The sequence below is a fragment of the Leopardus geoffroyi genome, chromosome B4 (assembly GCF_018350155.1).
Source record: "Leopardus geoffroyi isolate Oge1 chromosome B4, O.geoffroyi_Oge1_pat1.0, whole genome shotgun sequence".
Classification (NCBI taxonomy): domain Eukaryota; kingdom Metazoa; phylum Chordata; class Mammalia; order Carnivora; family Felidae; genus Leopardus; species Leopardus geoffroyi.
This window is the reverse complement of record NC_059341.1, coordinates 124,733,487-124,746,369: the sequence shown is the minus strand read 5'-3', so window position 1 is coordinate 124,746,369 and position 12,883 is coordinate 124,733,487. Positions and strand designations below refer to the sequence as shown.

At 35.1% G+C, this 12,883-nt stretch overlaps 1 protein-coding gene across 8 annotated transcripts in view; it reads right to left on the bottom strand.

Annotated features, from left to right (window-relative positions):
• Window positions 1-12,883, bottom strand: part of HCFC2 (host cell factor C2) — a 47,701-nt gene that overhangs the window by 5,935 nt on the left and 28,883 nt on the right. Inside the window, exons 13-18 of one of the 8 annotated variants that reach the window (XM_045465753.1) lie at window positions 12,231-12,246; window positions 11,632-11,769; window positions 9,883-10,068; window positions 9,446-9,484; window positions 8,893-9,178; window positions 494-7,681 (exon numbers count right to left, since the gene is read on the bottom strand). In XM_045465753.1, coding sequence (XP_045321709.1) covers window positions 7,497-7,681; window positions 8,893-9,178; window positions 9,446-9,484; window positions 9,883-10,068; window positions 11,632-11,769; window positions 12,231-12,246 — 850 coding nt within the window. In that variant the 3' untranslated portion in view covers window positions 494-7,496. Of the gene's footprint in view, window positions 1-493; window positions 9,179-9,445; window positions 9,485-9,882; window positions 10,069-11,631; window positions 11,770-12,230; window positions 12,247-12,883 lie in introns of those variants that run through there. The other 7 variants (XM_045465751.1, XM_045465756.1, XM_045465754.1 and 4 more) reach the window with 7 other exon arrangements.

Sequence of the window (12,883 nt, the reverse complement as noted above, 5' to 3'; positions counted from 1 at the left end):
ATTCAATAAAATTCAACACCCATTCATAATAAAACTATTAGCAAAGCAGAAATAGAAGAGAACCTTCTTAATTGATAAAGGCCATTTACAGGGGAAAAAAATTACTGAACTGAAATGTTGAAAGCATTCCCTTTAAACTGGGATGTTTAAAACAAGGATGTTCACTATCAGTTCGCTATCAGTTCTTTTCAACATTGTACTACAGGTCATAGCCAGTGCAGAAACTAAAGAAGAAAATTTTTTAAAGGTAGAAGCATCATAAAGGAAGAAAATTCTCACTACTTGCCGATAATGATTGTATTAAAAAAGAGCATCTAAATACATCATTAGAATAAAAATTGAGCACGGCTGCTGGATCCAAAATCAACACATAGCACATGATCTATATTAGAAACAACCAGTTAGAATAGAAAAAATTTAAAAATTTACCATAGCATTAAAAATATATAAAAATTCATAGGAAGAAATCTAATATAATACATGAAGGCCTTTATGGAGAAAAATCATTAAAGTTTATTGAGAGATATTAAAAGAAGACCAAATAAATGGAACACAGTGTTTTTGGCTAGGAAGAATTATTGCTGAAAAGACATCAATTTTCTCCAGGCTGATCAACAGATTCAATACAATTACAAAAGATAATACACAAACTGGGAGAAGATATATATACAACATGTTTAACTGACGAAGGACTGGTACCCAGAATTTATAAAGAAATCCTATGAATCAATGAAAAAAAGACACACCTAATACAAAAATGGGGAAAAGACATGAATAAGTACTTCACATAAGAGGAAACACATTCATATATTTAAAAAAAAAAAACCCTTAATTTCATTAGTAATCAGGGAAATGCAAATTAAACCCACAGTAAGACACCATATAATCACCACCCAATTGGCAAATATAAAAGATAGTCAAGACCAAGTGTTTGCTAAGATATGGAACAATGGCACTCAACCATTGCCAGGGGGAACGTAAACTGGTACAAATGCTTTCAGAAACAGTTCAGCATGACCAAGCAAAACCTGCTTCTTAGAGCTGTGGTTCTCAAATTTTTGGTCTCAGAACCTCTTTGCATCCTTAAAAAATACTGAGGACCTCAAAAATCAGTTGTTTGTGTGGGTTATATTTATCAATATTTACCAAATTGAAAATTAAAAGAGGCATTTTCAAAACACAAAAATACACAAGTATACACTTGATTAGCTGTCAGAGTGATGATATCATCATTTCTGGAAAAATACATAAACTCATGAAAAATGACAGTGAAAAGGACAAGTAATGTTTTAGTAATTTTACAAAAATAATTTTGTCCTCACAGAGCCCCTGAAAGGGTCCCTGGACCATACTTTGAACACAACCTCCCTGGAGCAAATCTTGTACATGTGCGCCAGGGGAAAGGTACAAGAATTCATTCATTTCTCAAATATTTATTAGCATCGCCATGTGCCCTCCATTGTCCTAGACATCGTGAGTGTCTCAACAGACAAGATCAGACAAAACAGACAAAATCCCTGCCCTCATGGAGCTTCCATTGTAATTGGCAGAATGTTCCGGGCAGCACTGTTTGATAGCTCAAAATGGAAAACAATCCAAATCTCCATGAACAGAAGAACAGATAAGTAAAGTGTGGGAGAGCCATACAATGGAATACGATACAGCAGTGAGAACAAATGAAATGCGGTTACATGCATAAACACGGATGGGAATTTCAAAACTAATGCCTGAAAAAAGTCACAGAAGGATATAATGCAGCAGGAAACCATTTACATGAAAGTTCAAAACCAGGTAAATCTAAACAGCATACTATTAGGGATACATACATAGACGGTAGAACCATAAATAAAAACATGGGAATTATTAACAAAAAAATCCAGAATAATGTTTACCTTATGCGGTGTGGGGTGGGGGGGGTGGGGGGGAAATAGGGGCATTCTGGGTATCTGAGAATGTTCTAGTTCTTATGCTGAAGGTTGAATACATGTGTGATCATTTTATTTCACAAGAAATATTTTAAAAGAAAAAAGCTATAAGGTTATTTAATACATAATTTCATCAATAAAGAGAGGGAACATCTCCTCGTATTTCAGCTACTGCTGTGCACTGCAAATCAGCTAATTGTTTTAACTGGTAGGGAAGAAGCACCTGATAAAATAGAAAAAGAGGGATGAGATGCGCTACTCCTCACAGAAGTTAACCAGTTTCCCAAAGGTTCAGATCCAACGAGATGGGAGTATTACAGTCCTGCTCTGCCAGGATGAATCAGAGTCACCAACATGACACTGGTTAACCGGTTACTTTGTACACTGGGTGTAATCTCTTGTATAAAGCAGAAAATAGAGACAGGTGATGCAAATTCCAAAATGAATGGATGGAGACGCTGCCTCTTTACTGAATTCTGCTGACTTTCAATAGTACAAATTCCCTTTGGCACATTCTCCTAATAATGTATTTATGTATTAAGTAACCCCCCAAATACAGAAAGCGCATGGTAGTTATTGTTTCTCCACATTGGTCAATAACAGTGTCAGGTTGGTCACACAAATGTCATAACAATTTTGTAATCGTGACTTTGCCAAGGTCATTGCTGGCAGTGACACTGCGCAGATTAAATAAGGGATAGTTAAGGTGCAATTTTTCCTGATTCAGGAAAATAGCCATAAATTTGTTACACAATTTCAAAACTTGAAAAAAAGAAAAAAAAAAAAACAAAACATCTTGAAACATTCCATCCATCCCCTTTCCCCAAACGGCAAGCTAAAGTTATTATCTTGGGTGAGTTGCTTCAAGAGGTAGATCAGGCCTGGCAGCAAAAGGACTGCAACCCATTCCCAGAAAATGGGGAAGTCCAAAGTGTATTCTCCAGGCCCAATCTCGCCCCCACTGGGTCTAACACAGGGCCAACACACTGGAAAGTTCCAGAGATTGCTGTAGCTATTTTAAAAATCCCAGGCAGCTACAAAACCTAAAATCTCACCTTTATTTAAAGTGGAAGGGACAACACCACCAGGGGGCGCTAAACTGCAAGTGGTGGCAGGATGACTGTAGAGGAGGGGTGGGGTGAGCTGAGGGTCCAGCTACTCCGCCATCTTGCACCCCCCAGGGCAGGATGACTTTTATATCAGAAAGTCGGACCTTCAGAACTCTGCCCACTCTCTTACATGCTATGCTGCCCTACGTATCACACCCACACCTTTATTATGATGGACGGTCATTAATATACTGGCAGCTTTTTCCTCCCTCTCCAGTAAGAAACAGAGAAATTAGGAGGGAACCTTTCTCAAGTTCTTAAGGAACTTCCACTCTGTCTCCCCAGATACAAGGAATGAGTGATCCTCTTGGTCACAGCTGGATATTTGTTGGACCATGATTAACTAGTGGATAGAGTTATTCCATGTTCAAAAACAAATACAAGTCCTACCTTTTCTTTTTAACCTGCAAATGCTCAGGCACAGGTTCTCCTGTGCCTTCCTCAGTTCTCCTCCTTTAGCTTTTTGTCCCTGGGTGGTAAGGAGACCAGGAAGGGGGAGGTGGGTAGGAAGGGGGCCATTTCCTTCTCTGTAGTAGCTTTCATTACTGATATAACACAAACTCATACTTTCTACATTTTTTTTTTTTATCTTCAGGAGTAAACACCCTGACATCTCTAAATACTCTGCAAAGACTTTTTGTTGAACCAGCAAAATCAAAACAGGAAATAGAGAATCCTTCTGTTGTCTCTACTGCCTCATACCTGTGACTTCCTAACCTTCTTTCTATCTAAGGCCAAAGGCTTTATAACCTGTATTCTCAAGACTTTTGAATTTGAGACACTGGCATTACTAGTAGTCAGATTGCAAATATGATGGCCTTTAAGTATCAGGCCCTTGTTCAATTCAATTTATCCAAGGTACTAAATACACAAAAGAACCTCACACTCTGTTTCAGATGACCTTGCTGAAATTAACAATCTCACAAGTGGACATTTCTTGATTTTAGCTCCTCAGAGGATAGGAAAGAAGCAAATAGATACTAATAAGATACAGAAATCTATTCTGAACAAGGAGGCTGATATCCTTGGATCTTAAAGCCTTTTCTTTCTTCATTCAGTTTATAGAAATTTTTCTCCCCAGAATGTTGTATTTCATGTTTTTTCAGGCATGATTAAAAAAAAAAAAAGAAAGAAAAGAAAAAAGAGTCTTCTTGAATTACAGAAATAGTATGGAATCCCAACTCTAACTGGGAAACCTGGAAGGAAGTTGTGCCAATGTCATGTTGTTTTCTAGTGGTGTAAGAATCCTTTGTCCTATAAGCTTGGAGGTGACAATAGTGGCCTGACTTGATATGTATTAATGCTGGTGTTCCATGTCTTCCAGCAGCCCCAGTGCTTAGTATCAAATAGGTAGGTTGTTTTTTCTAATGTTAGACAAGAGTCCATGGCTTTTCTATAAGGAAATAGTTTGGAAATATTTTTAGCTCATTTTCCATTTCATCCAATGTTAAAAATCATAACCCAGCAATACCTACCAATCTCACTAAATGCTCAGATCTTTTTAGGTCAAAGACTTCTGCTTGAGACCTATACATACCTATGTTAAATCCCGTTTAGCCCAGTATATATGTGACATATTCTTTATTTATCCCAGAACTCTTAGGAACCAAAGTAAGAGCTAAAATCTGTTTCCCTATCAAAGCCTTCCTCCCACTCTGACCCCAATTTGAGAGAGGGGAGTGAGAATATGGAGAAATGTGAAGGTGACAATTTTCCTTAATCATGTTAACACATATTTAAGTACCAGCTAAATGGCTGATATGTAAGAAATAGACCCACTCTCTGCCTCAAAGACCTACCATCTGGCAGAGGGAGAGAACAATGCTAACAAGTAAGGACACAATGTTTTTTAGGCAGCTATGACAGAAGATTTGACAAAGGACAGTGGGGGCATAAGACAAAGGGGTCAAAATCTACCTGGAAATGGAGCATGTCAGGAAATGCTTCATCTTGAAATCTTGAAAAAGGACGTGAGTCTTGAAAAAAACAAATGAAGGCAGGTGCGAGTAGAAAAGGGGCCTACAGACAGGAGGAGTTATGGGAAGGAAGAGCTAGCGGTAGCACAGAAACCAAGAAAATGTCCAAGTGTCCAGGGAATGGTTAAGTTACGAATGACAAGAGAAATCACTAGATTTGGGAAATGAGAAGTTATCCCTGACCTTTGCTAGAGCCGTTTTGATGGAGTAGCAGGACATAAGTCTGGCTGCTGTGAATTAAAATGGGTGAAAAGCATAAAGACAAAAAATTAAAAGCGACTAGAGGACAAAAGAGATGGCAACAGTTTAGATTTGTCTCCTGGAGCCATGTGCCTTTTTACTTACTAGCTCAGCCACAGTAAGGGTTAGAGAGACAGGCTTTACATTTCTATGAGAAAATGACTCCTAAACACAACTCACTAACTTAAAAACAAGTTTTCGGATACAATCTATTCTTTATGAGACTGCCTATATTATTTTAAGTGAACGATATAAAATCAACATTTTACAGATTTACTCTGCCATCCATCACTAATTTTTATCTCATATAGTTCAAAACAAATAACACCTGTAATTGGTTATAATAGAAAAGGTGCTTTATTTTACACATCATTGGTACATAATACATAAAACTGCCTAAAATCAGTCTTGGGAAATGTAACTGTCAGTTTATACCTTAAGCAGTCAAAGACCAAGTCTATTTTGCAACCTATTTCATTCATGGGCAGATTACTACAATAACTTTCAACCTAATTATCTCTTCATAGGCAATGTTACAAGTGATTTTGATGCTACAAGTGCTGCAATTTTTTAAAATAAAAATACCTTCAGTTATAATAGACCAGATCTCTAACCAGAACAAATCTTGGTTAGACTACAAGTCTTTGAAATAACAGGTCAACAGTTTCACCTGCTTAGAGATGATTATATTTATGTAATTGGGTTATAGAGCAAGGGGGCCTCATACATGCAATCAGATTGTTTTTTTTTTTAATGCAGATAACAGTGAGTTTATAATACCCTATTTCTAGTTAAACTGCCAAAACAGTTTACTAAGCTAAAACAAAGCCAATACAATATCTTAGAAAATATAATTCTAAGAGCATGCAACATCAAAATCTTTTTACTACATATGTGAACCAAAGTTGTAGAGCCCAGGTAGAGGACTATGGCACAAAGGCTTGTACATCGGAATTGCTTATTTAGCAAGGAGGAGTAAAGAGTCATTTAACTCAGTGTAAATCCTCATATGAAAGATACCTGCATGATCTAGCCCACTGCTACTCAAAGGGATCTTCGCTTAGAAAATGTGCAAATCATAGGAAGCTAAATGCACTTCTCTTGTTATTTACCCTAGTACATTCTATTCATGAACACGCAGCTTAAAGATCTGTTATTAACTATGAATGTCAAGCCACAGACATCTCTTAATGGCATCTTTCAGTCACCAATAAATATGACCAGTGCTTAATGCACAAGTGCCAAAAAACAAAACAAAACAAAACGATAACAGAATCTGGGCTAATTGTCAAAGTAAAAACATTTGTTATTTTCACAAATCCCTTGGTATATAGCAAGACTGCCTTTCTCTCTAGAAAATAAGATGTATTTAGAACCACAGGTTCATAGCACAACAGAGGCATATAAGCAAAGTAAACTAAACCAAATACTAAATAGTTACAAATGTGCACACTCAAACAAATATTCTATTCTTTGCTTAAAGTCAACTTCGTCCTTGTCATTAAGGGAAGTGCTTCAAGATGCAAATTGTTAATTAATGCAGAGAATAAGGAGTTAAAAGCCAGACCTTTTTCTAATAAAGCAGATAAATCATTAAAATAACTGCACTTGAAACATATACTTACTATAACTTTTCATTCTTACTCTTTTTATAACTAAACACACATATATACACAAAAAACCCTAGTATTTAATATGTGCAAAACTGCTTACCATTTATTTTAACTTTGGTTAAGTATTTGTTTAGCCTATACCAGACATATTATGGAAGCTATACAAATGATTACAAACATAATAATGAGGTAAGTTAAAATTCTACTAGTGCAAAAAGCAAGCATATGCTAAAAGCAAAGCATATGAATTTAACAAATGCAGAATGAAGCTCTCACCAAGGGAGGTGCTGAGACAACAAACCAGAGAAGCTCCTTGTAAACATTGTTTGTAAAAATACACATTTAAAGATTTAGGATTCATACAGCCACAAAAAAGGTATTCTAATAACACCAGAGTAGTGCATTTATTTTACCTTTAGAGTTTGGAAATCACTCATTATGTGTCTAACAGCTTGCATATTTTCTTCAAGAGAAACTTAATTAGTGAGACACATTAATTACAAATACTGTAGTATAAAAATCCCAGTTCTTTACAAAAATTATATATTAAAATATTCTATACACTTTAAATTAGTAACTGGAACATACATATATATCAATCCTGCACAATTAAATCCATCGTGGCCGGGAGTATTATACGTGAAGCTCGAGGACACAGCTACTCAGTCCACCTGACCTGGCATAAGGTCGCATGGTAGAAATAGATAGGCCTGGGCCCCTGCAGTTATTACGGCTCTTAGTTTGAACCATCTTTTCTGCAGTTATATTGCTCTGTATATTCACTCCAGATTTGTATCGGCAGCAGAACCGGGAAATTCCTAAAAGGCTCAAAACAAGCTACCTGTGGCAGAGTATCCATAATGCCTATCTGCATCTTTAAGGTTGCAATGGGACCTGAGTAAGCTGTCTAATGCTTATTTTTCAGTTGTAAAAAAGTTTATACAATTTTGAGGTAAAAACAATGCAAAAATAAAACATTTAGAGCATTTACAAAAATCTTACAAATGTTTAAAACACTATTTCAAAACTTGTGTCCTGTTAAGGTGCTTCTTTCTTTCTGCAATAAAGAGGACATGTACTTCAATTTTGAATTTTAAATTCGCATGTTTTAGTTTCAGCAAAAGCAAAGTTAGAGCCATTAAAACACTTGCTAAAATGTTCACAGATATACTTTGCTTCTGATGAAAAGACAGCATTTTAGTGCTGAAAGAAACCTTATATGTAAATTCTTTTAACTCCCTCTTGTATTAATGAGGAAATCAAAGACCAGGTACATTAAGTGCTTTGGCCAAAAATATATTCCAATGTATCAGCCTGGTATGAATCAAGAAAACCCATTACTCTTTTTGTATTTTGCCATGATTCTTGGAAAATAAAGAAAATTCAAAACCAGAGTTTCTAAACTCGCCTCTTTCTTTTTTAATTTCTTAAGCTCTGTGCTAACTGTAGGTAAACAAAAAAATGAATCGAATAGCGGCTCCTAATATTAGTATCACAGATATTATCCAGTAGAAGACAGTTGTTAGAGAATCACTGCTCATATAGAATAATAAAGTTATAGGGAGTACTCAAAGACAGGGCCTTTACAATGGAGAGAACATCTACTAAGTAAGACAGCACAGTGTACAACAGCCAGTTACTAGAATCATCTCAATACCTCTAGGATGACTGAGTTACGTGGCCTTTAGAAAAGATATTGGGGTAATAAAGCCTTCTAGCTTTTATCTTAATTTTACTATTTTCCTTTATAAAAGAGCAGTTATATAACTGTAAGGACGAATCCATACACTAATTTTCAGAGAGTCTTTGCTTCTTTTCTATTTTTATTTGGATCTAAAATTGAGCAAATACATTTTAAGAACAACTTACAAACTCAAACTCATAAGTGCTAGAAATACAGTCAGAGAATACTCTTTTAAATGACAAATCTTCATAACCAGTTACTAATAAATAATCATCACAATAGCTTCAGTAAAAAAAAAACAAAAAAAAAAACAAACTCAATTTAAAGGTGCTTTTTTATTGTTACCTTGAAGCCATCGAACTTGCGTAGCTGGTCCATATCCCTTTTCATTCTTTGCTGATATCCTGAACACAATGGCAGGCCTGGACGTATAATCGATATGTGCATTTGCAAGTTGCCCAGCAGTTACTATACATGATGTCTTAAGACCACAATAAATCCTCATAAACACAAGTTGACTTGGATTATCTTGTATTTGTGCTGTGCGGATAGCCAGGTAGGCTGAATATTCCAAAATATTTCCAGAAGGTGAAGTTGGAGGTTCCCAGGAAAGGTGGATACCCTCAACATTCTTGAAGAGAGGAGAAAAAACAAAAACAAAAACAGGTAAAGGTTCTGAAATTTTCTCTAATATCACTTATAATGTTGAGTCTATCTTTAGAACACAAAATACTGTTTTTTGCTAAAGTAATTGCATTAGATATTAGAACTTTTATTACCGATTTTTTTAAACTTACCTTAATTGGATTTACAATGTTTACTTCATTGCCCACTTTTCAATATCATAACTAGGCTTAAATGTCTGCCTATACCATCCCAAGAAAGGGATTTTTCTTACCTGAAAGCAGATCTTTTCTTCTCTAAAGAGGGGCAGGACCTTAGGATAAAATATAATTCAATTTCATGTGTTCTATTAAAAATCTCCAACACAAACTTTTTGGTTCCATACAACAAGAACAAAGTTAATATTAAGAAGCATACCAGATTTCTCTGACTTTCTATAATTTGGATGCTGCAATTCTACTTGAAATTTGGTCCTTAAAATTATGAGTTATTAGCAAGCAATATTTTTTAAACTTTTAATCCACCCCACTTATTACTTAATTTTTCAAAAATTGAAATAGTGTTGACACACAATGTTACTTTGGTTTTTAGATACCCCTTTTAGATACCTCTCATTTCATCAGTTACTAACAAGAATCTCTAAACTGATGGTTTTACTTCATGTATAAACTTTCAATAAATAAATCACCAAGACTTGATCGGACATCTCACCTTTGAAATTCTGACCGCAGAAGGAGCTCCAGGAAAACCGGGAATACAAGTTTTAAATTCACTGATTTTGCTGAAAGGGCCTATGCCACATCCATTGATGGCTGCTACCCTGAATCTGTATCCTGTGCCTGGAACAAGATCTTGTTTCTTAAGTAAACTGTAGTCAGGTACGTCCGCATTTCCTATCTAAAATGTAACATATACAAAAGTCAAAGAAAAAGTGCAATTAATTATTTTGTCATTAAACAAGAAAACTTTTCAAAGAATGAATTATGTTTTAAGGTTCTAGTTCACATTTAATTTTTTCCCTCTGTCACACATGGAATAAACCCTCCAAATACAAAAGCAACTAAGCCTATAAATCAGTGATTCTTATCTGGAGGAAAAGTGACCTTTCCAGTTAAAAACCACTGATTATAAGAAGAAATTTAAGCATATTCTGCACATGAAGAATGTAAAGGTAGAAGAAAACTGACAACCACTATAAGCAAAGAAACAACCGTCCATATAAACTTAGAATAGAAATCTCAGAGGAATTCTTCTCAGTCTAACCAGGAACAATACCCTTTGGATACAGGCAAGCAAACTTGCCAGAAAAGAAGTGATCAGCATGTATTATGGAGCATTTTAAAAATTAATATTCAGCAGATGCTGAACAAATGTTAAATAATTGGATTGTATACTCTGGGTAGAAAGATCGTAACATTCATAACTTTCAAACAATTTTTCCATATTTTCCCTCTCACTGCACCACTGTGAGATAGGTAGTCCTAATGTATCATTCCCATTTTTAAGGGAGCTTTATCATTTTTATTGTATAAGTGAGGAAACTGAGTCTCAGGTTAAACAAGTGACTTCTCCAAGGTCACACTGTTGAGTGCTGGAACTAATGATTCAAACCCAAGTTTACGGACTCTAAATTTTATGCTGTTTTCCTTTTGGGAAAAACAGGTAATTACTAGGCCCTTAGATATCGTTATTTCTAATATATGAAATTAAGCTACAGCCAGAAATTTCATTAGGTATAATACTAACAAATTATTCATCAGGATTTTCATTTTTGTCAACAATTGGAAAAATTCTATATGAAAAAGAGAGATGCCAGAGGTAATATTAGAGAAACTAAAATATAATGATAAATGATACTTTGTCCATTTGTGCAGGTCTTTGGGAGAGTCAAACTAAGTAGCTATTTCCTTGGCAATTCACTCTCTGAAACTCCCCATTCCAGAAAAAAATTAGTTCAGTGTGCTTTGGAGCTGTTATCTATTTGATAATTCTTAGAGGGTTAATGTTTATATATATGAGTTCCACTTTAAGGGGTTTCAGAATCAAGAGAAAACTAGATTGTATTCCTTCATCTACAGGGGCTATTAAATTTTTTAAGTTGTGAAATCAGGAATTAAAAAAGTTCTAAGAAAAAATGTTCCATTCTCTAAACATACCAGATAACAAAATTAGAGCTATTTAAAAGACATCCTTATCTGTACTGGCCAGACCATATTAATTTTGACTCAAAATCCAGCCCAGTGATTGTATAAGATTTTTTAAGTGACCTGCTTATGATACAGTCCATAAAAAGAGCCTTATAAAAGAATACAAGATAAGAAGGCATACAGAACTCTTAATTATAGACTGTGAACAGATCCCAATTTCACTCATCCAAAGTGACTTCAATCAGGGTTATAAAAAGAGACCTCATTTGTGACACTTACAAACTCACAGTGTAGAAAACATATCAATAGCTACCTTTGAGATGCTTTGCTTCCCTTTGGGCAGCAAATAAAACTGGCTCACCAAAGCTGTGTTATTTTTAAAAATTCCTACATCACACCACTGTCGTTCTCCTGCTTTCACTGTGGCCACTGGATTTGAAGGAGTCTCTTTCTAATTTTAGAGAAAGAAAAATTTATCAAGACTCTTATTGAGCATATAAGAAACTTCAAGATTGAACAAATCCATGCAGTGATCTACAAGTAGGTATACGGGTAAACACCACAACATTAACAGCTCATAAGTAAATAAACTCTTAACAGATTAGGTCAACTGACAGTGAAACAGGGATGCCAATTCAAACATGGGGAGTGACAGGCATTCTCCAAGTCAGTAGCTCTGGACTATCAACCTAGCTAGAGTTAGCATGCTTTCCAATCAGTGATTTGTTAAAATGCCAGCTGTTTTATAGAACATTGTCATTTCAGAGACTCTCTCAGAAAATGTAATCCCTTTAGTGTGACATTATACCTCGCTCCAAAAGGAGCAAATAAGGAAAAATTCATTCCAAGCTGGCTTATTTCTAGATTCAAAAACAACTAGCAGAAATTCAGTGATCTTTGCACTTGAAATACCTGTGATTCTCCAAACCTAAAAGGAGAAAAAATGTTCAAAACTAAAATGCAATTTGAATATACTTTAGTATATACTAAAGAGGAGTAGATTAAACAGTTTTACATTTTTTACCTTGCTTTAAAACAAATACACTTCCTCTACCTTAAACTACTTTTAGTGATAAGTGAATTATACTTATCCCTGGAACTAACCTTTTTAAGCCATCTTCTTTATAAATGAGACACTGTTTCCAGAAGCTCAAAACAAATGTGCACTTCAGTTATTTATTTCTGTCTTAAATATATAACAGCAGAGGTACATGCTTATAATTCACATTATTTGTTATTTAGGCTATCACACATGACAAAGTGAGCTAACTAGAAAAGTCTTTAAGGTTTTAAAAAAAGGAATAGCTTTAAACTTGTTTTCATTTTTAAAGTGGTAAAAACTCTCTTCAACAACTTTTATAAAACAACTGGCTCCAACTGAAATAACAAATACCATTCTGTCTGATGTGCTGCAAGACAGATTGAAGAGAAAAACGTTCCCTTTAATAATTTTTCCCTGAGTCTAAGAACTCTAGGACTTAACGTAACATTCTGGAAAGGTGAAAGCTGATGAAGATAAAGCTACGATCAAAATCCATAAAATCATGATTGAAAGGAAACTAAAA